The sequence below is a fragment of the Anoplophora glabripennis genome, unplaced genomic scaffold (genome assembly GCF_000390285.2).
Source record: "Anoplophora glabripennis isolate ALB-LARVAE unplaced genomic scaffold, Agla_2.0 scaffold27, whole genome shotgun sequence".
Classification (NCBI taxonomy): Eukaryota; Metazoa; Arthropoda; class Insecta; order Coleoptera; family Cerambycidae; genus Anoplophora; species Anoplophora glabripennis.
The window spans coordinates 1,691,743-1,718,726 of NW_019416292.1; the positions used below are offsets into that span (position 1 = coordinate 1,691,743).

At 32.0% G+C, this 26,984-nt stretch overlaps 1 protein-coding gene across 5 annotated transcripts in view; it reads left to right on the forward strand.

Moving 5' to 3' along the window:
- LOC108910125 (poly(rC)-binding protein 3) overlaps positions 1-26,984 on the forward strand; it is a 228,360-nt gene that overhangs the window by 183,991 nt on the left and 17,385 nt on the right. For 2 of the 5 annotated variants that reach the window (XM_018714674.1, XM_018714642.1), the window contains exons 1-8: positions 8,986-9,074; positions 9,685-9,804; positions 14,325-14,381; positions 14,870-14,986; positions 17,586-17,855; positions 19,812-20,099; positions 23,261-23,354; positions 23,410-23,686. In XM_018714674.1, the coding sequence (XP_018570190.1) occupies positions 9,736-9,804; positions 14,325-14,381; positions 14,870-14,986; positions 17,586-17,855; positions 19,812-20,099; positions 23,261-23,354; positions 23,410-23,686 (1,172 nt within the window). In that variant the 5' untranslated portion in view covers positions 8,986-9,074; positions 9,685-9,735. Of the gene's footprint in view, positions 1-8,985; positions 9,075-9,684; positions 9,805-14,324; positions 14,382-14,869; positions 14,987-17,585; positions 17,856-19,811; positions 20,100-23,260; positions 23,355-23,409; positions 23,687-26,984 lie in introns of those variants that run through there. The other 3 variants (XM_018714661.1, XM_018714668.1, XM_018714652.1) reach the window with 3 other exon arrangements.

Below are 26,984 nucleotides of genomic sequence, written 5' to 3' on the forward strand. Positions count from 1 at the left end.
ATTTACTTAAAAATAAAGGCTTAAATCAAAAATTGCTTACACGAGGGAAGTGGGTCTATCTTTTAGCTTTGCAGTGATACCAAAATTATATGGATTTGATAAAAATTATTCTAAATTCTATGCTAAATCCCGAAAGTCTACAACTTCAGAACTTAACCCCTCGTGCCATTAAGATTCTTGAAAGGTTTGTCACCCCGTTTAGGGGGATCCATAAATTTATGATCGAAGGATGTCCCCTAGACTACAAGCCCATCGGAAATTTTCAAGGGGTCATTTGACCCAGCATGAATTACTTATAAATCAATTCTGCCACATACGAGTATAACAATAACTTTAGAAACTATATACCGTCAATTCTTGTTGGTACAGGTGAGTACACAGGTAAGCTAAACCTGTCCACCAAAGGGGGGTAGTTTTCGACAAAACACTTTTGTACGGCATTTCTAAAGTTTATAGGTTATACAAAAAAAAATTAACCTCGACCTAATGCTGTACAAAAATAGCAATACCGGAAGCCAAGAAAATTTTTGATTTTCTGAAAATTTTGGCCCGGTTTTTGGTGATTTACTACGGTACAGCATTTATACTGCAAGTTTCGAATTGATACGTAGATAACTTTTTTAGTGATGCCGTACGTATCTGCTGATACAGGGGTTAGAAATGCAGGGTACAACCCTCTATTTTAGTTCCCATTCTTTCAAGTCATTGAAAAATGTACGGCATCGATTCCACATGATTATTTAACTCTCCAAATAATTCTTAGCAACTATGCCGTCTGAAAATTATAGTAAATGCAAAAGTTTATAAACAATTACTTGTATTTTGGAATTGAGTTTTATTTTTTTTCGATAGATCATTAATTCCTGTACGGTAACCATTTTTTTTTTATAAAATATAACCAAAAACTATCGTACTAAATCATGGCCGGTTATAATTAATGGTAAGAATTAAAAAAACAAATAAATAAATCTTAAAAATTTATAATTTGAAAATTCCTTGTACTTAATAAACTAAAAATTTCATAAGTAAAAAAATAAAAAAAAAAACAATGCCGTACATTTTTAACTAGTGAATTTTACTTAACTGATAATATTTTTTATTCAATTTTTTCCACATTTTTAGGTTATTAATAACTATACGGCATTTACAAATTTTCATCAGATATATAACATAAAAAATGAAAATTGCAATGCCGTACATATTCGTTGGAACAATTCTCCGAAACTATAATAAGTCCAAAATGAGTTTTATCCTAATTTCAAGAGAAATTTAATTTATACCGTAGAAATTATGATGGCATTGTCTTTACGATTAAAAAGATATTAAATTAAATAGAGAATCGAAAAAATATTTTGAGAAATTTAGAGATTTAATGACGTGTAAGAAAGTATTATTTCTTCTGTTACAATTTTTTAAACAATTTATTTAAGCAAAATTGTGATCGCTTGATTAGTTAATCGAGCCTTAACCGAGACTCAAAATACCGGGCCTAAGATTGTTGTGAAAAAAAAATAATAAGTACTATATGTATAAGTTTTTCAAAATAAAATTAATAAATTTATTTATCGACCTATGGTTTTTTAACGGCATATTACTTAAACATTATTTTACCTCTTAAATAATGTTCTAGCAACAATGGCGACCATTTTTCAATGATCGGAAACCATAAGGGTCAGAATAGCGGTTTGCATCCGGGGTTTCTCACTCCTGTATCGACAAATATGGACGGCATTAGTGAAAAATATTTCTATATGGTATTGTAAGTCTTATTATAGAAAGACTGTATAGTAATAAATAATTTGTATTAAGGAGAAAATAGTAGTAAAAATAAAATCAATTCTTGCAAGTACCTAATACTTATTTGCAAAAATATATTTCAAGCCATTTAGAACCATTTTTTTTGTACGGCTTTTTGTTTTTGTTGATTACAAATAGAGGGTTGCACCCTGTATTCCTAACCCCTGTATCAGCAAGTACGTACGGCGTCGCTTAAAAAATTATCTATGTATCGATCCGAAACTTGCAGTATAAATGCCGTACTGTAAATCACCAAAACTCGGGCCAAAATCTTCGGAAAATCAAAAATTTTCCTGGCTTACGGTATTGCTATTTTTGTACGGCATTAGGTCGAGGTTCATTTTTTTTGTATAACCTGCTTATATACTTTAGAAATTGCCGAAAACCACCCCCCTTGGTGAACAGGTTTAGCTTACCTGTAAACTCACCTGTACCAACAAGAATTGACGGCATAGTTTCTAAAGTTATTGTTATAATGTGGTAGTATTAATTTATAAGTAATTCATGCTGGGTCAAAAGACCCCTTGAAAATTTCCGATGGGCTTGTAGTCTACCCCTTGAAAGCAAAATCGACCTGTTTCGGTGTTTTCCAGAAAAACCTGTTGCATTGAAAATATTTCAGATGGACTGCTTTAATAGGGCCACCCTATATATCCATTTCGCAAGCAAGCAGGGTTATATAACAAACTTTGTGTCGGATTATATATTGCACTTGTATGGAAAACCCTAATTTGATTCATACGGAGCCAGCATTGAACAGTTCCCGAGAAAATTCCAACAATAGAGAGGGAATCCGGAAATACGTGAACGTTGGGCACACATAACGAAGTGAAACTGTGATCCATGGTAAGCTGGGAAAATTGCTGAAAATCCGGCCAAATCCCCAATAGAAATCTGTGAGATATTTTATTCATAGTGTCTAGAGGCGGCGCTTTTCCCTGAATACGTACATTATCCACTCATAACGACCATCTTCCTGCAGGAATACCGTTCACTTGTTATCTGATACTGATTCGCTTACTCACTTTTAGGGAACTGCTTCTTCGTTCCTTTTAGTTCTTGTTTGCGATTCTGTCTTTTAAATAACGAGCGTTCAAACAAAAACGTGGTCAAGTTGGTTCTGAATAACCATAACTTTTTAATAAACAATTAGGAATTCAAAATACAGATTCAAAATTTATAATAAATCTACAAAAGTGTCATTTACTTCATTTCATTTATTTATTTCATTCATTTCGTTTATTTCATTTCATTTATTTCATTTCATTTATTCATTTCATTTATTTCATTTCATTTCATTCATTTCATTTCATTCATTTCATTCATTTCATTCATTTCATTCATTTCATTCATTTCATTCATTTCATTCATTTCATTCATTTCATTCATTTCATTCATTTCATTTATTTCGTTTATTCATTTATTTCATTTCATTTATTCATTTATTTCATTTCATTTATTCAATTCGTTTATTTCATTTCATTTATTTCATTTATTCATTTATTTCATTTATTTCATTTCATTTATTCATTTATTTCATTTATTTCATTTCATTTATTCATTTCATTCATTTCATTTAATTTGTTTCGTTTATTCATTTATTTCATTTCATTTATTCATTAATTTCATTTATTCATTTCATTTATTTCATTTATTCATTCATTTAATTTATTTCGTTTATTTCATTTATTACATTTATTTCATTTATTTTATTTATATTATTTATTCATTTTCTCTAAGGAAAATAAACGTTATTTGTAAAGTGGAGTTGATTCACAGCAAATTTATTTTTCCTAATATGTCTTCCTAGGACTATTTGAAGCAGTCGAATGGCTCCTATATTAATTTACTCCCATTGTTTGCTGGGGTTCCTGATTATATATAATTTAAAACTTTTGGCAAACCTCAACTTAATACCTAAACTTCCCATGGCTTGTGTTTATTCTGTACTATTTATTTAACGCAATTGAACGGGGTATATCTGCGGTTTGTGGAAACTTGGTTAAAGCCCTCTGGGGTGTCTGTCTAACAATCACTTATGGAGTCCCCTTTATACACCAACAACAGAAAGTTTGACAGTCTGAGCTAGCAGGTACAGTTTGCTACCATTTTTCATAGTCCGTATACGAGAACAAAGTTTGAAGTTAAATAAATTATTGTCTGGCTCGTATTGGTTCTACAATGAAACGTGACTTTATGAAATTTGAAGAGTTGCGGGAAGTTGTCTTTTTCTGTTGCGTAAATGTCATATTTAGAATATTTAGATAGAGCTGTGCCTTTTGGCATGTAGGAATCTTTAGTGAAAAGGAAAAAAAAGTGATTAAATTTAATTAAATGGGCTTAAACCAATTAATTTAGTCAAAGCTAATTAGATTCAATTATGTAAGCCTATCAGTATTCAATTAGTAGATTAATCAATAAACGTAATAAATTGTTTACAGGACCCTCATCAAAGTGTTTATTAGTATATTTACAAAATTTTGGTGTGCCTAATACCCATATAAGCGCTTTAACAACATCGTTAACATAAGTGAAACTATGTATAAAATTATATACATAAAATAATTTTATTGAAGTTAATAAATAACATATGAATGATGATACTAACAAATGTTATTCGAAAAATTACATTTTAAATTCATAACAAGGTTTAAAATGACACAATTTTCGATTTAAATCGCCTGAATTGCATTTTCTCAGTTGAACGTGTCGCTTTGGATATGTCAGCCGGTATTTTTCATTTAAATATTAATAAAACCCTTGCGGCACATATTTTTCCGTTTTTTTATCTGGCCCATTTTTTTAACCACAGCTTCTTATTAAACCCCCCTCATTCCTCCACAGGACAGTTTCCCTTGTACCAAAGATATAAGAAAATGAAAAATAAGACAATTCCTTCCTTAATATACCCATTTATTAAAGTTACCCGCGACTAGAAACGTCCCGTTTATTTTTTAAGGCTCACTTTCGCTGATAAATTTGCCCGAATTCTGTTTCCTGCCGCTCTCAATTAAAATGTTTTAATTTTTGTGCTTTGTAAGGCATTTTTTTCATTGCGTGATTTTCCTCTTACTGAGAAAACATAGGATTAAAAAATAACAAAATTCACTTTTGTAAATGAATTATGTAATTTTAAAATTGAAAAGTATTTCTGTACTTACTACACTTTTATACATATTATGTTTCCACTTTTCTCATTAAATTCATTTTTTATATACAAGCTATCTAATACGTAATTTTTCACTAAAAATCTTAAGACCATTTTCAAGATCAAAGCATCATAAAAACAAATGTAGGTTGCCAAAATTGAATAGTTCAGTTGCTAAAAGATGCTTTTTTCTCCTTCAGGGCAAGTGGGTAGATACTTAATACGTACAGTAATAGAAAATAAATTATTTTTCTTTCGTACACCTATTCCCAGTCCAGGGCTGGCTTCGAAACCATTGTTTTACCGTCACAATGGATAATTTTTAGAACTACCCTGCATTTGACACTTCTGAAACAACGTATAAAGTTCCTCTGCATCGCCCTCAATTAATATAAAGCTTCTACATTACTTAATTAACAGCCTAATTAACGCCGCATAACGACGACTTTAATAATTAGTGCAAAACTTACTACTGTTTACAATCTGTTTATTTTTGGAGCACGTGGGTTTGTGCATGCTAAGTTAGTTGCCAAAAAATTAACATATTTCGACTATTACATCTAGCTAGCCGCAGTGTCTCCGCTCGGGATACCTGTGAAGCATAAAAATACCCATATCGCTATTTTCAAATGGGCAGTTTTACGTTTGTGTTCCTCTTTTATCAGAATAAAACTATCTGAAGGCGTCTAACTGGAGGAAAATGTACTTAATTTAATAGACTGTGGCGAAATCTCGAATGCAGTTTTCCTTTTTAGATATGTTTATTTATCAATTCTGGCAGATTATTCGCCAATACAGTACTGGATGAGCTGTGTTTTAGGGATAACAAATTTCCATAGCCAATATGTTTATGCAGATGAAAATTCTCATGTTATTATGGAAAGACATTTTCAGAGTAAATTTAATATTAACGTGTGGATTAGTTTTATCAGTGGCAATCCGATCGTCTCAATGGCAAAAGATATTTAGATTCTGCAAAATACTCCATAAATACGCCACAATTGTCTGACGATTTAAGTACCAGTTGGTCTATCTACATGTTACATACATGTAACATGTATATGTTTATGCATGACGGAGCACCATCGCACTTCAGTCGCAATGTAAGAGAACATTTAAACCTAGCAGATGGATAAGCAAAGGACATGGTGCTCCACGTTCACCTGACTTAAATCCTTGTGATTCTTTTAAAAACTACTACAAAAACACAGCGGTTGATATAAATTCTAGAACGCGATAGGATGATAGTATTAAATTGTACTCCAATAAAAGTAATACATATTTGTGTGCACTTAAACGAAAAATACAACTGAAAATGGAGGACCACAATATTATAGTATTTTTTTACAAGACATTTTCACCGCATACGTATTTTTTCTAAATTAGATGGGAGGGATGGGAAGATAAAGTAATAATAATTTCTCCGTTTTCTCCTCATTACGGCTCTGTCCGGGCGCGCCAGTTATTTCCTCCGAGGATTTGCTTTTTCCGCAGGCGTCGGCAAGTATGAAGTTTTTAATTTAATTGGAGGAGAACCGGAGCAGCGTGGAGAGTGTCGTTTAGAAATATTAAACAAAAATAGAGGGGATTTAATTACCTCGGTATAAATCACGATATAAACGTTAAATACCTCATCTGAAACTATAATACGCCCCGTTCCTGCAGGGCTATAAAAATATTATGACAAGCTAATGCCCCCGGCAAATTTAATTTGGTTTTCGCCCGCCATTGCGGGCATAAAATGTGTGTCATAATTTCGCTGCCGGCTTTCTGGGGCCTTACCTTAAAGACGATTTACGGGATCGAGCGATAAATGTAAATTGCGGATTAAAAATCTCTGTGCACCCCGAAAAGTACATAATTAGGGGGAGAGAGTGACTATTTATCACGCACTCATCTCGCACGGTGCGAAAGATGAAGCAGAGCTCGTCCAAAATGGTTTAGGTTAGGTGATTTCCTCAATAGTACATCCGAATTTAGGTAAAATACATTTTTTACGGTTTCGGCTATGAATAAGTCGAAAATGACCCTTATGTAATAATAATGCAATTCCTACAACTGAAATATTCAGAATATCAGTAGGATGAAATGAAATATGGTAGCTGAAATTGCGAATGAATTTTCCAGTAGAGTTATCAATTCACACATTGCTCTCGTTTGCGTTTACGTTGCAATCTCGATATTATGCGGAAAAAAATATTAGCTAGTTTTTATGTATCCGTGCTGCTTCATTATTGATCTATATATTTTAATTTTGTTTCTCCCGGTTCGTTTAATACACGGTTTATTTTATCTGTACTAGGTATTTGCTGTCGATTAGTTCGTTAAAATCGTTGAGGCTTTATTATTAAGGTTAATTAAACGTTGCGTATTTTGCATGCATTTTTATATGTATGTTGCATAAATTAATTCTCTTCTAACAATGTTATAAATTATAATAATTAAGTATACTAAATAATGTTTTGCAGGTAAATTAGTTAGTTACAACATAATGTTAACTAGTGCACCACAACATGCATGAACAGTTTGTTATTGAAATAATACCATTTCTCGTGTTTACGCTCAGAAGTCAATGACTGCTAGCAAAAGACATTCTGAAATAACAAACACAATTGTTGGTAGTCACCCCAATAGAACGAAACGTCTAATAAGACACATTAAAAATATGTGTCTGTAAGCATAAAAAACATTTCTCTTATTTATTGAAAGTAGTTAGTTATATTATTCTATGTAAATCATAGGTCATGGGTCATGTGTTATATGGGTGTCATGAGAAATACGTTTTAACATTGATTAATGTAACTGCTTTCTTCCACCATTCATCAGATAAAAAAGATTAGGTGAGCAGGTTTTAAATTGAATACAACGATATGCTTTACTAAGGTATGGTAGGAGACATATGTGTCGAAATAGAAAGTTTTACATTCAGTAAAATGTTAATTTCTCTTGCATAACATATACCTAACTACAGTTAATCTCTACAAAAATATTGGGTTTCTAATAATTGTAAAAATATACTCCCAAAAAATTTGTTGAATTGTAGGTAGGTACACTATTGCACACTTAAGATGTCATCTTTCCTTAGTCGGCAACATACAATACACGTGTGTATTGTAAAGTAAACTTTCATAACCCTATATAGACTAAATAAAGCCCAGGTAGATTAGGAAAACCATGACCCGGACTTCTTTTAAAATTCATTTATCCAAATACTATAAATAGGGATAAGACAAATAATTCAATATGTCTGAGTGTATTTTCACAAGATCTGTTACTCCTACGCATGGATAGTAACATATAGTATATAGTAAATCAACTGCTACTTTTCAGTGCATCAACAAGGTGATTTTGTGCTCTGAGCTCTGCGACTCTATCTAACGAAGCGCTGAAATTCTAGTAATGGGGACAGGTACTTCCCTTATTGAGCCTGGAATAGAATAGGTAGATATCATATCACAGTAATGATCCTACCTATTCTAGTTTACATGAAATCAGATTTCCAAGAAATGTTAACAAATGTATTTATAAACAAGCAGTTATATTTTAATATTAACTCAAATAGTTACACTTGACAAGAATACATTTTTATTTAAAAAATCAGTAATATTTTTTTCTTAGTCCATTTTAAAATTTATTTATGCTTGTGTCGTTTCGTGGATACATACCATTCCATAACCAGATGTAAAACATGTTCTCTAAGCTCATTATAAGAGTAAACTAAATTAAAAATACTTTTAATGCATCATGTATCCTGTTATACATTCGAGTGCATCCCAGGTACAAACATGGGTCTAATTAGATTATAACTTTCCGAGTAGCTAGCTGTTCCGCTTGCGAACAATATTAGTTGATGTCCAAACGCTGCAACTGCAAAATTACATCCAGGTACGCTCTAAAACAATTCATTTTTTAACGGAACCGAGCCCGTAAAAGCTCTCGGTCCTAGATCGATAACATTCAAACTACGCGCCAGTGCCAGATTTTAGTTGTTTTCAATTGTTGGTTTGGCAACTGTTAACTGCTAGTGGAGTTGGCAGCATTGTCGCTTGAAGCACGTGGGGTGGAAGCTTCGTCGTTCGTGAGCTCCTAAATAAAAATCATTTGTTACTGAAAATAAAGGGTTCAAATCGTAAGTCACTGTGTTTATTTATATTACTGTAGTGTAACAGGATTATGTGAATTTAATGGACGCGATAAATGTTCTAATGCGGTCTAAATTTGAGGTGACGCTCGAGTAGCGGTTATGTGTACGCTTGCGGTCGGCCCCAAGCTTTTATTTGTTCTATGTACTCTTATCAAATCTTAATTTTAAATTTACAGGCGCTATTTTATTCGGCATCATTAGGTGCCTTGGAATGTTTGTAAATTCTATTTATAGGTACAATTGCATCCAGTAACCTAAGCAGCAGTGACAAACAAAACAAATTTAGGTATTTTTTGTTTGTGTACTCTTGGAGGGAGATTGTCGGAATTACGACCAGCACATTTACCCTAATTCTACATTAGGGTTTATATGCAAGTTTACTACACCGATGTCTTGCTATATTTTTATAGTGGAATTGTTTTCCTTCTAGTTCTACCATTTATTTATCTCTACTTGTTATCTACAGTTTATTATTTGTTTTAAAAATATCATTCCAGTACATACAAAATATACATACCTTTTAAAGCATTCTGTGTTTCAAATATTAACATATTAATTTAACGTTAAAAACTTAAATGGTATTCTTTTGTTTCAGATTTGAACCCATACCTTCCCCTTTCGCCCTGATTCCTCTTTGTACAAGGATATGGACCAAAAATCAATTTGCGATGACTCCAACGTCACCCTTACCATTAGACTGATTATGCAAGGAAAGGTAAGATTAAATGGTATTTTTTGCTAACGTTGTATATTTGCTAGTAGATATTTTTTAATTTTGCAAATTTGCTATACGGTTTTGATAGTATTTAAAATTTTAGTGCTGAAATTCATTTGTTGCTTTCATTAAACTAATGTTTGTGTTTTTATAAAAATGTATCCAATATTCGCCAATTTTATATCAAATTCGCTATTATAAGACAATTAAAATCTGTTCATGCATAAAATATTACCGATATAGTTTTATTGTCATGCTATTTATTCATGCTGCACTATGATTTGCTTTAAAATCTGTTTTATAGATAAAAAAAATTATTAAATATGTAGGGTAATGTGTATATAGGAAAATAAGTTATTTAATCTATACTGAGTAATGCAAGTGGTCGCATAAATCTCAATAATATCCATAAGTCAAATGTCTGGAGTCGTTTCAACATCACTGTGTAACTGTTTGCATTTTTTCAGTCTGCAGGTGAACGACCTCATCTTCTAGGATGCTATTATCATTTGTTTACTACATGTATTATTCCGCGTGTGATTTAATATTCAAATAAATGCGAAAGTCTGCCTTTATTAGGAATAATTAACTATTGATCTTCATTAATTACAGTCTTTCAGAGCCTGTACTGATACATGTGAAAACCGGAAATTGTCTAGTAAATTATATTTTATTCATAATTTTTAGTACCGTGAAATGGTTATTTTATGTAAATCTCTTTATTCATGTATGTTTTGTGGAGTATCAGGTGTAGTAGTCAAAAGAGACAACAAAAAAATGAATTATGATTCACATTTCTGGCAGTCAGTTTATCTTAATTTTTCTCTGATCTGCATAATGGATTTTACGTGTTTTCTATTTTGTAAACAGGCTGAAGAAATAGATTCAGAATATCAAATAGTAAATTCCAAAATATATGAAATTTTGTATTTTTTTTATTTGATTCACTTTTTTTTTTGTTTCCGAAACCAGTAATCATGTATAACTTTTACTGAATTATGTCTTTTCTTTCATATAATTTGAACTATACAAATTTACTGACCGCCTAATTATAGATGCAAGGTATGTTTACAAATATGGTTTTGTTTCTATATTTAGAGACATGACATTACCATTTAAACCGTCGTTTATATGTTTCGAAGACAGCATACAATAACATTTTACTGATTAGTCCTGGATAACGACTTTACTACCACGCCGTCCTTCAAAAAAAACGATTAATAATAAATTAATAGGTGTTGTGCCTCACGCCGCTTAAGACTTACGAAAGGTTATACAAAGAAAGTAGTTACAAGTTATTTTACTTTGTATCGGCACTATTTGATTTTTGCATTGCGTTCTTACAGGAAAAGGGTATATTGTTATACTTGACCTGTGCTATACGATGCTAACGATTTTATAGAAATACATGTAGCTGTTCTATTTGTCTTGTTTTAACAATTATATTAACATGTCCCTGGTTGAGCAAATAAATTTAGGTCTGGTTGGAATAAAACTTAACCGTGTCGAAGGGGACATACTTGGGTATTTGCTTTATTAGGAAAACAATGTTACTTATTGTATTTTTTTTATGAAGTAAACAATGATGGAAACTTCAGCACTTTTAATGTTTACATTGCCCCTACAAATATTTATTTTGTTTAATGTTTGTATAAAAACAATCAATATATAATGTACAAGGTGTTCCTTTTTGGTATAAAAATATTTAAGGGTGTAATTCTATATTCCAGACCAACTAGGTTTACTGCAAAAGTCAATAATTACATTAATTCATTACGGACAATACGAGTTTTATTTTTTTACCCAAAAACAGTGCACCGTAGGACAGAAACTCAAGAGAGCTCTTATCTTTGGCATTGAACAGGGATTTCAAAAATAAATTTAGTTGGGGAAAAACCCATTGATGTACCATTTTTTTTTTAAATCAAAGTCAGTGCTCGTATGCACACTACTGTTAGGGCTAAAAATTATGTTTGTATTGAAAATGTCACTGAAATATCTCAAAGCGATTTCGAAAATATTAATTTCCTTTTTTTTCTTAAAATTTTAACACCCTGTATTTTTGTAAGGAAACATTTTGGACCATAGTTTATAAAATAAACTATTATTAATTTTCCATGTAGAATTACACCCTTAAATATTTGCGTATCATTAAGGAATACCCTGTATAATACAATGATATTTTTTTAAAACTTCATAGATTTTATTTTACTTTAGTGTATTACTCTTTTGTGATACACTACCTTCAATTCACTCATTGATTTTCTACGGATTAAATTTACATTTCGGATGAATAAATCTGGAGTTTATAAAAAATTATACGATTTAATTAGAATCAGTATTCAAATTAAATCAACCCCTAATTATACCAGCGGATTAAGTAATCTTATGAAGCCAAATGAGAGGCTTAAACACAAATTAAGAATCTCAGAATTTACTCTGCCGTTAAATTTCTATTGATTTTTTTCGTCAACTTGGGAGATTTCCGTTGACATTTATATCCCTGTCGGTTCTCTTATTTTATGTGATGCTTCCGGGACGAGCTGTCTATTGCTTCGTAATTAATAACTTAAATGTTATATGATCTTAAAAATACACTAGAATGATTACTAATTTGCCTTTCAAAAATTTTATAACCGTAAATAATTTTAAAACAAGTAACGACTATATTAATACTTTTACATTTATTTAAAAAAATGTATATATATTCAAGGTCATGCAAAAATTGTTAATATTTTGCCAATAAACGAATTGCAACTTTAGCGTATTATTCAAGGTGACATATCCCATGCTTAAAATAAGTATTCTGTGCATTGGGTTGATGTCGGCTATGTGTTAATCTGTAAAAATACATATCGAGGATGAGGCATAAAAAAGCATTTCCTGTTTTTAAATTGTTATTGCATTTAATAGGAATGCAACTCCTGTTTGTTAATTGAGAGGCAGATATTAAAATAACACTGTTCCATTAACCACGTAAACAAGATAAAAAAGAACTGAACCAGAGTCAGATAAAATAATTGTTGCGTGCTACAATAAACGTTTGGTTTTGTCACACTAATTATACATTGCTCTGCTTATCATCAAACGAATCGAGTATTATTGATGTAGTAATGCGATTCGACTTTAATAAATGGTTCTAGACCGGCCAACCTGCGCAATCTTCTTTTGTTAAGTGCCAATTAGACATTTAATTATAGATTGATACCGGGCTTGGACTAAAACAAACGCACAGTCTGGGTCAATCACTAAGAGCTTTGCCAAGATATTCGTGATATATCCCAAAAATATGCACTATTAACTCTACGGACTTTATTAATGACGTTCTATTATTACAAGCCTAGACTGCACGTGACCAATGGGATATTTGCGGAAGGATGGAACTAAAACGACCGATTTTGTTACATGTCAGTACCTGAACTTGAAGTTTCAGTATAAACGAATATATTTCAAGTTTTGAAATAGCCCGAATAAAGAATTTGACATTAATAATACATGAAAGCAATAATTTCTCTCTCGGAGCTATGTTTAGGGTGACATTTTTACGAATTGATTGTAAAGCACAATAATAATCCAGGTTCAAGAGAAATATGAAATTCTAACTCTGTATGTAAATGGAAGGCTTCTAAATAAATTTAAATCCCATTAACGTACATGTAAGGCTTATGTTGGTACTGTTACGAATTCATTTTCATAATACATTTAAAAGGAATGTAAATTATACATTTAGATTTGTACAGCGTGGAAACCACCAGTTTTTAATGTGTTTTTTTAAAGTTTTGTTTATTCCAGAGGGAATATTTTGAGTTGTATACGTATACCGAACAAATGATACACACCTTAACTTTTTTTTAGTTTGAATAATCTGGCTCTTTAATTATCAGAATGCAAATGTATTTTTTATGAATGATCTCCAAGAAAATATTAATAAAACAAAGGCTCCAATTAATAATATCGTTTCGGGTTTGTAACCGTACCTTTTTACACCTTAATTTGTCAGATCTGGCACACTGAATATTGGCAATCAGGAAGGTGCGAAAGATATGACACTCACTTAAGGGTATTTCCTTAACAATGAGCTCCTTGACAACAGAGGCTCATCAATCACCTACAGATTTGCTTTGTTAACTAAAAGTATATAAGGGGAAGCTTATGATATGAATATTAAGGAGACTGAAATAAATATTTTACTTATACAAGGGTCGAATGAAAAGTTATCGATTGGGGTTTTCTTTCTCGTTTCACTTCTAGTGAAGAGTAGATAAATGATACATAAATACATATTTACAAATAAAAAAATGTGAAAAGAACACATTGTTCAACACTATATTGACTTGTTTGTTTATTCAGAGAGTTAATATTTTGTATTGCTTCATTTCCTCGTTTGTAAAAATCACGTTTTAAGATTTATTTTAAAGTAAAATGAATTAAATCGAATTCATTTATATATTTTAAATTTGTATTTGCTTGGGTTTATTGTGGTATTCCTTAATTAATGTATGTTATAACTTATATTTCAGGAGGTTGGCAGTATAATAGGAAAAAAAGGAGAAATCGTTAAAAGGTTCAGAGAAGAGGTAAGTCGAGTATTTTAATATTTTTATATTAGGATGTACCAATGTATTCGTCAACATTGAAGGACTCTTTTAATTTAATTTAAAACTGAAAGTGCTCAAAGGTACATGCTAATTTTTAATTTGTAAGTAATGTTGTGTCTAAAGTACGTGAAACACATTTTGCCCGATTCCTATAAACGGTTTGAAGGTCACAAATTTTTAAAATATTTAATGAGGCAAAGCATAAGTTATCGATGGTGCCAGTATCGTTAGCGTTAAATATGTAGACTTATATTTGAACTTTTTCCAAATTGCAGTAAATATAGAAAGTAGGCTATGTTTTATAGTTTTTGAGGTAAATAGTGCATTGTACTCAATCGGTTGCGGTAAAATTTTTCAGAATTAATAACTAAAAGTCAGATAATACTTTTGAAGGACAAAAATGATGCAAAATGTTGAATTTTTGTGTACTTTAGTATGCATAAAAATCTTTTTAATTTGCCTTTCAGAGTGGCGCAAAAATAAACATATCCGACGGGTCATGTCCGGAGAGAATTGTGACCGTTACAGGATCAACAAGTGCAATTTTCAAAGCTTTCACACTTATTTGTAAAAAATTCGAGGAGGTAAGCCACTGAATATAATTTTTTATGAATTTCCACTGTAGCGAGACTTTTTGTAATGCAACCCTAACAAATATTAGCATAGAAAATAGAGTGTGTTTTATTAACAGCTTTCCAATTTTTTTTGTGGCATCAGCGATGTATACAGGGTGTTATTATTATTAAGTACGTGGCCAAACTTCAAGGGGTGATTCTTTGAGTGATTCTAAAGCGAAAAGTTTATATAAACATAGGTCCGGTAATGCTTCGTTTTCAAGATACTCGGTGTCAAACTTAAATAAAAAAAAACGTGTTTTTTTTTTGTAAAAATCTTATTTCTTTAGCCGATTTTGTTGAAATTTCAGTATTATTTATGGTAGAAAGAGGCTAATTTAGCCCTGACAAGATTAAAATTATTAAGTTCAGTGGCGTCCCAGGGGACACCTTAACCAATATTTTTGACAAATAAAATATGCATCAGTGACTTTTTTAAAACTTTTATAATTTTTTTCGCTGAAGCAACTAAAAATACAACTTTTTTGTTTCTTGAATTTTTTTCATATCTTGCTTCCTTTTTGGAGAAAAAAAAAATAAAAAATCACTATTGCATGTCTCTGGAACATAATAAAAAAATCAAACTATCAAAAACTGGGGTGTACCTGTTATTTTTTTCCATATCGGTAGTCTATTCTAGACTTAGAAATTGTTATAAAAATTAATGCTAGCTAAAAAAAATTTTTTGTTTTATTAATTAATATAATTGTTTTTTTTTGTTGTCCAGGGACATACAATAAAGTGTTTTTATTTTTTTTTCCTCAAAAAAGTAAGCAAGATACGAAAAAAATTCAAGAGACAAAAGGTTGTATTTTTGATTGCTTGATGTGAGAAAATTATAACAGTTTTAAAAAAGTTGGTGGTCCACATGGGTCCACAGTTTGTCAAATTTATTGGGGCTAAATTAACCCCTTTTTACCATAAATAATGCTTCCAAATTTCAGTAAAATCGTGTAAATGATTATTAACATTTTTAAGAAAAAACTATATTTTTTTAAAGTTTGACACCCTGTATCTTGAAAACGAACCATTGCTGGACGGACCTATGTTTATATAAACTTCACTTTAGAATCGTTCAAAAAGTCACCCTTTGAAATTTTGTCACATACTTAAATAACACTCTGTATATTGGTCCAAGATATAAAAACTATTTTCTATAATTCATTTATTTTGATGAGAAGCGTATTTTTAGTCTTTGTTCTTTATTTGTTAATTTTTCTGTTTAAAATGCAGTAAACCATATGAACATGGATCAAAATAAAATTTTATTCACACTTTTTAAATCTGCAATTGCTTTAGTAGTGCTTTTTAATGTTTAATTAAAATATTACTGTATATACCTTGTAGAGGAAAAGTTTGGGATAAATTCGTTATTTCCGAATTTCCTACTTCCATGTTCAATTATTTGTGCACGATGACATTGGAGTTTTTTTTGTAAATAGAACTTGTATTATTTCAAATTCTTGGGGATTATAACTTTCTTCATCCAATAGCGTACAATTATAAAACTTTAATTAATTTCCACAGATTGGAAATAAAAAGTGGTGATGTGTAGAAATACAAGATGTAACTCAGAATGGCGCCAGCTTTGACTTGTTTTTGAAATTCCGTCGTAAAAACTAAATGTCACTTTAAATTTTACTAATAGCTAATAGGAAGTCTTGAAATTATCTACCGCTTTACAAATAAACAAAATAAAAAACATAAAATGACGGCGTAACATATTTAGTAGTGGCCCAAAAAAAAACGATTTTTTTTGTGTCTTGTGAAAATGTTTTAAGAACCCCCTCAAAAAATCAGCTCAAAAAATTTTTTTAGAGGTCGTTCAAGATTTTTAAAAATTTCCAAAATCGTCAAAAGTAGAATTTTTTTTTAATTTAAAATTTAATTAAAAAAAAAAATCAATTTTTGACGATTTTGAAAACTTTAAAAAAATTCAATTTTTGACTATTTTGGTGACCTCTAAAAAAATTTTTTTTGAGTTGATTTTTTGAGGGGGCTCTTAAAACATGTAAACTAACATATTTTCAGAAGACACGAAAAAAAAATTTTTTTTCTTGGGCCACCCTAATATTTAGTTATTCTGGTTTTACTTTTTGGTCCGTCTAACACCCTGATGTCATATCATATCAGGTGTATTGGTATGTAATTCACCTAAATTAAGTCAATTTTAGAAATCATGGACATACCAAATCTTTTTTATTGAAAACTTGAAATTATTTGATTTTTATTATGTACATTTTATAAAACAAAACATTTTACACACATATTTCTACAAATCATAACTTTTTATTCAGAAAATTTTGTTGTAAAGAATCTGGTTGAAAATTATACAGACATCTCTGGAGAAATTCCATAAAACGCATTGGAAATATTGAATTTATTCCATACTCTTCTCCACCGGGTATGGTTTAAAAATTTGAACGATTCTACCCTTTTACCATAGCATTGAATGTATGTCAGTAGAATTTCCCTCCCGTCCGAGTAGTAGCTAACTAGCGTAGTAGTTGTCTTAGTGTGTACCTGTGCACTTCTTAATGTCGTGTTTTTGTGCGATGGGAATCCTCAGTGGTGTTCCCAGTTCCAGGATATAAACAGCGGAAGTAGCGGGGTGCCCAGGCCTCCCATCACGCTGCGTCTCGTCGTGCCCGCCAGTCAGTGCGGCTCCCTCATCGGCAAGGCTGGCTCCAAGATCAAGGAGATCAGGGAGGTGACCGGCGCCTCGATACAGGTGGCGTCCGAGATGCTGCCCAACTCGACGGAGCGGGCCGTCACCATATCTGGTACCGGGGAGGCGATCACGCAGTGCATTTACCACATCTGTAATGTCATGCTCGAGGTGGGTGCAAATTGTTCGCTTTTCGGCTAGTAAATAGATCTGTTTTTGGGGGTAAACTTTAGGGGTGCATTTTACCCCTTTAAAAAGATTATTGGCAGAATCGTATTTTTTTTGTCTTCTATCGGTGACCGACACTTCAATAATCTTCCTTGTTGATCCTTGAAGATTTTAAAAATGTGATTGAGAGGATATTTTTACTTTTTATCTTAATAACCAACTAAATCAATATAATGTAAAAGTACAGATACCAAATATCTCGCTGTGCTAAAGAAATAATTTCAGGGACGATCTCATTAGGATATCTAAATATTTAATGTAATAACTTCATTTGATAAGAATCTAGAACATTTTTTATTTAAAACGTTAAACATTTTATAATAATTTATGAAGTGCGCAAAGTTAATATAATAAACTTTGAAATGTAAATATTTGTTACACTGTTTTAACACAACCTCATTTCATGTCATAATTATCAAACGATTCATTGCAGAAAAAAAACTAGTTCATTTACCTGCTTATGTTTGGCCTAGACCTTATTTCTTTTTTTATAGTTCTACTCGACTGAAAATTAAACAACTATACATGTTTGAAGAAATATTCACAGTATATTGTGTTTATTAATAATTGAAAATTAAAACAATTGTATTAATTATTTTTAACAATCGAATATTATTTATAGTTTTCATGAAATACATTTTTGATCATAACACATTGAAAAAATTTATATTTATAAATAGATATGCCTGGTATTAGCAGTTATATATGTACAGGGTGAGCTAATTTTGACATTTTTGGGACACTGTATACATATTTTCCATGATGATAGAAAAAAAAGTAGTTAAATGTCACGAAATCAATTTTTGAGAGAAAATGATGTTGAAAATCGCATCTTGACATCTTGTTTGTTTTCCATTTTTAATCATTTTTCATGATGTGTAAATAATTGTAAAACCAAAGTTTTTTGTTGTTTTTTTGCGAAAAAATTCCATGGTATAATGACACATTTCTGTAACCTACAGTTGTTCAGTTACACACCAAAAATTTTTTTTTGAATGGTACACTGTTTTTTGATTTTTGTAATCTATGAAATTTCTGCTCAAATAATGTATTGTACATGATATTTATGCAAAAAATTTTTGAAAAATTTTATTTCCTATCCAGTTTTTTGCATAAAATTTAATGGTGTACAATATTCTATAACTTATAGTTTTTCGGTTACAAGCAAACATGTTTTTTTTTCAAATATGATACTATACAGGGTGATTCAGAACTTATTCAAAACAAAATTTTTTTGAATGTACAGGGGACTTTTACGCATACAATTTTGTAAAAAAAAATCAAAAAGAGCAGTTCAAAAAATGATTTTAAAATACACCTCTGCACGACACTGGAAATGGGACACCCCGTAAAATCTGACCCTGCATAAGGCAAAGCATGCAGTCGGCGACTGCAGCAAAGTGTAATAAAAAATGAACGAACAAAAAATTGAAAGAATTTCTTACCCAGGGAAAGAAATAAATAAAATTTTTTAACACCTATTTTATATCTGCAAATTCAGCTGCTTTTGCCGCCATTATTATCATTATTATTATTATTATTCCAGTTTCTACGAGCTAACATAAATATTGTCTTGCTTCACCATAAATTAAAACGATATAGTGCTGTTTAAAAAAGTATGTTTATTTTGTAACTGAAAAACAGAAAATTGTAAATGAAAAACTGAATAAAATTCCTTACAAAATTACAAATTGGCAGAAATACAAAAAGTATGTAACAAAAAACAGCCGAAAATGAAAAATATTCTGTATCCCATAATAGATACTGAAATGAGGTTTTCACTGAATTTTTTTTTTTTTTTTTTACTAAAAATTGTCTTAACAAATGCGGAATATTTTGTGTTGATATTTAGCGAGAAACTATGCTTGACAGAGTTCCTTTTGTTTTTGTTGGTTGCAGTCCCCTCCCAAAGGAGCAACCATCCCCTACCGCCCCAAACCCCAAGTGGGTGGCCCCGTCATCCTGGCCGGCGGACAGGCCTATACCATCCAAGGCAACTACGCCGTTCCTGCCCACACAGACGTAAGTAGCTCAGTAATGTCCCCCCTATTTGCCCCCCCTTTGCCCCTCGGCCACCCGCTGGCTGCTGTGGCCCCGGCAGCCGCCCCAGCACAGCTCATGTCGTTTGAGCCGCTCAAGAACGGACACTTGCAGGCTGCCCTACCGCCCGCGCATCTCTTGCCAGATGTAAGTTGATCGTATTGGTGCTCCCCCCTCTATCGTTTATCAGTAGAAGTACCGACGGTCCCGCCGGTCTCGTCAACTTTCATCCGAAACGGTCCTTAAATTAAATATGATTTGAAAAAAGTCGATTGTTGTAAGATAAAAGTTTAAAGTGACGGTTGTAGCAAATTTGACGAGATTTTTAAGGCCAAAGCTACTTCCCCCACCTCTGGACCCCAGACCCGGATTGTACCCCGACAGGACTCATAGTTGAGTCGAAACTACCCTTTTTAATTTTTTAAATGTCGTTTCCAGTTTTTTCTTTGTTTTGCATCCTCACCAGCATGCTTTTGAGCTTGTTAGATGTCTCTGTGTTTCTTTTAGCACCAGATTTTGTAATTCACTAATGATTTGTTTTTTTATTTAATATTTTGATGGTTTTCATGTTATACGGACTGTAACGTTATTTTTTAAAAATCGAGGAGTGATTTTTGTCCAAATTTAAGAATGTCTTATACACAGTGTAACTTATAACAGGTTGTTGGCAATCTACAGTGCACATAGAGGGAGATAGTGTGGGTCAACTGAGACAAAGCGAAGGGAGTCAGTTGTTCCGCATTTTGAAGACAGTACATCTTACTGTTAATTTTAATGTTTTCCATCGTTATTAAATTCCAAACGGAATTTGAAAAAATAAACTATTTATACGTGTTACTAAAGGTCAAAGGAAACCTGTCTATAAATATGACCCCCACTCAAAGTTACACCCTGTATACATTCATCCTTGGAGATACAGTGTTGAATTTAAATAAAAAAAATTATATCTAAATCTGTACTAGACAAATGAAATACATATTGAAGATCATTTTTCAAAATTACAAATATTTCCCAAGATATTGTCTTTTTTAAAATCAATTTATCCACATATATATTTTGACAACCACTATCTATATGGAAGGTAATTATTTACATATGCATGCCAACAAATGGCAAGTTGCCAAGTCACGTGTCAAGAGCATTATTTGGAATAAGACCTCAAATCTTGTTTGATGCCGTACACTAATTCTAATACATAATAAAAAAAACAACTCTAATTCTGATAGATTCTAGTTTAAAAAATAGTAACGCAAAAATTAAATTATGTAGTATTGTAACCTAAATTTATAATAAACAAAACACAAAACCCGAAACAATTGAAAAATTAATTTCAGTAAATTAAAGACTAGCATAAAGTTTGCACTATTTAAAAAGCAAAAAGCTGTTAAGTTGCACAAAAAATGAATTATTACGTGTGCACAGCAACAAATTGCAAGTTGCCAAGTCATGTGTCAAGAAAATTATGTAATAAGTGAAATTGACGATTCTGAACAGTTTTTCTATTGAATTATGAATATTTGTTGTAGTTTTGACTTTTTTGCTGCTAATTTTGCATAAAAAAAAAACTTATTAATTACTTGTTTTATTTAGTATAGTTTCAAATATATGAGGATTCTCCCTTTATAGTAGATACAATAATTCCTTTTAATATCTGCGTTGTCCATGAGATATTTGAGATATACAAGGGACAACTTTGAGTGGGAGTCATATTTATACAGAAGCTTCCTTTGGCCTTTAGAAATAACGTATCAATAGTTTATTTTTTCAAATTCCGTCATACTCAATAATGATAAATAAATTACACAAAAATGGTAGTTTGTTGATGACTTCCAGCGATGAAAAACATTCAAATTCACAGTTAGATGTACTAACTTCAAATGTGGAACAACTGAAGCCATTTACTTCGTCATCGTTGACCCGCACTATCTCCCTTCACGTGCACTGTAGGTTGCCTACAATTCATGTATTTATACACTTCAACACCCCGAGTCCCAAAAACAAAGCTCTCTAGGGCGAATTAAATAAAAAAATATTCTTAAATTTGACCGAGAAATAAGTTCCTTTATTTTTGACTGGTTGCATTGTGCTCAGTATTGCAAAAAAAATTAACTTTTCCGATAAGATTTAAGTAAATACGTTGGTTTTATTTATTCTACAAAAAAATAAACTAAAAACTGAGAAAATAACATAAATACCTTTTTTCTACGTTTCGTATAAAAAATTTCTGCAATTTTTTCAAATTAAATAATTTTCGGCTGCTATCAGTTATAGACCAAACAGTATTTGTGATTACTCGAGAAATTTAGAAGCGCTACATAAAGACGTGTTGTCTCGTTATTTTGGTGTTTAAAACTTTGTAAATGTGTAGCGGTAGTTAGAGAAGGATTATTAGATAGGTGTGGAAATTGCTTATGTCTGATACTTTGGAAGTTCTGTACTGCCTAAATATTACACTACACTTGAATTAACTTCATTTATCATGTACTCTGCATGCGTATTGTATCTTAAAGGAATTTTTTTAGGCTCTTTTAGCTGCTTTTATTTTACAACTAAGTGTACATAAGTATTGAGAAGTATATTTCTTGATTTCGTTTGTTACTCTTCGTATTTGATTTACTGTTTACTGAGATAGTGCTTCCGCTAACAACATGTTGATGCATTGAACATAATATTGCAGCTCAGCTTTATCGTTACTTTCTCACCAGTTTGGGATCTGTTGGACTTCCGTTTAGTTTAAAAGTTTGCACACTTTGCATGGCTCTGGAGGGACACCTTACGATTGATTTAAATCGTTCCGTCGGAAGCCCATTTTTCAGTCGATTCGCTGGGCCCATAACTTGAACTTAAACCATCGTTTCAGGAGAATTTTACGAGATACTCACTATTTATGTACTATACTATAAAAGCATTTAATTATAGCAATTACGTTAACCGATAAAAAACGATTGTTAAAAAATTTGCTGGTAACCTTGGTCAAAGCTGTTACTTTAGTTCCTGTTTTATCATTTCATAGAAACGTTTTATTTTCAATATCATAAACCATTAAATGCCAAATTGCAGGTAAATAAAATGATTTATGTATTTAATTCTGTTCAATATTTAGCTAACAAAAAAATCCTGTTCGAAGGACCATAAAAGTATATGCATTAAAATTTTATGAATTGTATATATTGATTTTATTTAAAGGTTTTAAAATTTTAAGAATTTAAAAATGGGAAGGTAGTGTAGTACTTACGCAAGTACATAGTAGGAAGGGATCCGTTGTCATACATATTGTGTAATTTGTGTTTGTTGGTTTTTTGTTTCAGGTCGCCAGTTTGGGTAAAAACCCCTTAGCCGGACTGGCCGCCCTCGGACTGGGAGGGCTGGCACCATCGAGTGCGGGGGGTTTAAATCCGGCAGGTAAGTCGGCCACTCGACTAATTCCCTGAGGTACTTACAAAAATTGCGTTTTTAGCCCTGGCCGCCTTGGCCGGTTCGCAACTCAGAACCTCCAACTCCAGGAACCAACAGAACACAAACCAGCAGACACATGAAATGACCGTACCGAATGAACTGATCGGCTGCATCATCGGCAAGGGGGGCACCAAGATCGCCGAGATCAGGCAGATCTCGGGGGCCATGATACGCATATCGAACTGTGACGACCGCGAGAGCGGATCGTCGGATCGCACGATCACCATCTCCGGGAATCCCGATGCCGTGGCCTTGGCACAGTATCTCATCAACATGAGGTAAGTCTCGGTTGTTTCTTGCGGTCTTTTTAAGGTGGTAGCATAAGTGATCCAGAAAAACGTTAACTTTCTTAGAATGTTCATACTTTTTTTTTGATATTCTTGCAAATTAATTTTAATTAAATTAAAGAAGGCAAAATCGATTCATTATTAAACGTATTTTTGTTTTTATCAGTTTGTTATCTCTTATATAGGGTGTTTTAAAAAAAAGGTGTTATAAATTGGGATGCTGGTAGAAAATTAAAAAAAAAAATGTTCTTTTTTTTATGAAGCTGCAAAAAAATTTTTTTAAATAAAAATTTTCGTTTTATCTTGGAATTATGGATATATATGCGCATTCTCAATGTGTGTGTTGATTCAGTCTTTTACAACTACCTTATCAGGTCACTAACAACTGCACACGATTTCATTTTAACGACACTTATTGGAGTATCTCAAATGTTTCCGAAATGTGTTTTGGACGAGTTGAAGCAAAAAATTACTGGAAAGTGTCCTAGAAATGAACTGTCCGAACTGTGTTACAGTTGTGGCAAAAATCCATTGAATTAAGCTTTGATTTACTGCCATATCCGCCTTATTCACCAGACATAGTCCTGTCGGATCTGTTTTCACACCCAAAAAAATACCTAAGAGGCCAAAAGTGTTCAACAAACTGTTACATTAAAATTTCCATGGACAACTGTTCTGAAAAACTTGACAGGGTTGAGTTTTATCAAGCCATAATTTTAATGTATTGGGGTGGCAGAGGATTATGTTTTCTGAGGATGCTATAATTACACAGGCCGATAAAATTTGGCCGCTCCTCTAACCCTGAAACCAGAATGAAGGATTTTGGTGTGCTGAATTCGATCCTTGGTCCAAATTTCTCAATTTGCTCTGTTTTTTGAGATATCCTAACCTAAATGTGTCAAATTTGCGGTTTTTTGACATGTTTGAGGTTATGTTGCATGGGAAGGTAAATTTTTGTGCTAAAGCCATTAGTGGGGTCTGACAGGTGCAACATAATGTACAACTTGATGATTATATACACCATACCACAGTTTGTGCAAATTTATTGAAAATAGGCAATATTTTATATTTTTAAGCAGTTTTTTCGCACTTGACTGGTATCGTTAATTTTGGTAAATTAATTTTGTTCATAAAAATGTCTACAGAAGCCTACACTTTTTAAATTTTGATTTTTATAAAATTCACTTGATTTTCCATAGTTCGGGTAAATCGCGATACATCTGTATAAATTCTCTCCAAAATTCTTTATTTCCAATCGTACATAAAGCCATTTTATTTATTTTTTAAAACCGCTTGAACAACTCTATAGTAGGATCGTATTCGATGCAAAGTAGAGCAAAAAGTTGTCGGTCTTTTATCAAAGGAAAATCGCGTCCTCATTTTTAGAAGGCGTAAGATGAACCATTTCAAATTTAAAATGAAATTGAATGTAGGAAGAAGGGTGCCAGACGTGAACTGATCCCTTCGTCCCTTCATAATGTATAAAGAAATTATTCGATTTCTAAAACCCTTAAAAGCGTATGGCACTGGATCCCTTGACAGGCAATGACTTATTACTTTGCATCGAATATGATCCTACTATAGTTGTATGACACTATTCGTTTGTTACTTTGTACAACACCTTCAAACAAGCTCGAATTTACTCAAACTGTTGCGAAACGGCTCCAATCAAGACATACATGATCAAAATGTTTGCAAGACGCCCTCTATTGTGTAAATTGTTTGATCGTGGATGGGGCCTATTAAAGTACTATACTCTTTAAAACGCACTTGGATTTATCACGGTATCATTTTTCGTTTTGAGAAATCGCATGTTGAAATTTAGTAGTTTGACTTATTTCTCGATTTTTAAATATATATACTGACAAGTGACACATCACCACAAACCTAAATTCATCGGCACCTGGAAGTAGGGATCTTACATGTTTTTGGGGTCGCTGATCATGAGCAAAAAAATTACCTTCCCATGTAACATAACCTCAAATATGTCAAAAAAATCTCGATTTGGCACTTTTAGGTTAGGATATTTGAAAACCAGAGCCAATCGAGAAATTTGGACCCCTGACTCGAATTCAATGCACAGACATGAGTTTTTGAGGTTGTTTTCTGATTTGTGTTCTCTCATATTGTAAAATTCAATTTTACACAAACGCTATACTCTTGTTAAAATTGCAATCGTTTTCTACAAAAACACAATTGACTGCCAAAATGAACCCATTTCTATTCCTAAATATTGTTTTTTACGCCCTGTCAAACTATGAATTTCTTAAGAAGTCGTCTTAATAATAATTTTTCATTTAAATAAAATTTGAACAAAAACTCTGACAATGAGATTAAATTTGCTTTCACGGAATGTACTTGATAAAGGAACGATATTTAAAAATAAGAAGAGGGTTAACTTTGATACAGTCAATTGTGATATTGTCAGAACATGTTGCATTTTACTATCAGTATCTTTTTGAGGTAAATTTATAATTTACGTCGTAATACGCAGACACTGCAAAAAACTCAATAAAAAAAAAGTGTTAAAATTTCACTGAGAAACATCTCAACTCGAAAACTTAACAATATTTTTGTTTTTTTACCATCCTCAAAAACTTACATACCAGGTGTTCAAAAAGTTTAGAACCAGAAAATACTGCTCAAACAAATAAATGATTAGGACAAAAGTTGCAGGATTTTGAGTGAGCAATCCAACGGTGACCTTGACCATGACCTTGACCTTCAGGGTCTTTTAGAGGTCAACCTGAAAATTTTAAATGGAACCGTATATTTTTTACCCTGGAAATGGAAAAAAATGGAAATTTTTACATTCGGATATGACCTTGACCATGACCTTCAAGGTCATTTAGAGGTCAAGTTGAATATTTTTAATGGAACCGTATACTTTTTTGCCTTTAAATTTTTTTCGTAGGAGCATGATTAAACTTAAGTTCTTTGCTTTATGCTTGACGTTACAGTTACCTTTAGGTCATGGTCAAAGACATGGTATAGGTCATTTTTGAATTTTACGCTCACGCATTTTCCGCAGCCAAGAATATCGAGTCATTTATTAAAAATCGACTTGGCCTGTAAGCGACCTTGAAGGTCATGGTCAATGTCATATCCGAAGGTAAAAATTCCATTTTTTCCATTTTCGGAGTCAAAAATATACGGTTCCATTTAAAACTTTCGGGTTGACCTCTAAATGACCTTCAAGGTCACTGTTGGATTGCTCACTCAAAACCCTGCAACTTTTGTCCTAATCATTTTTTTGTTTGAGCAATATTTTCTGAGATAGGGGGGGGGT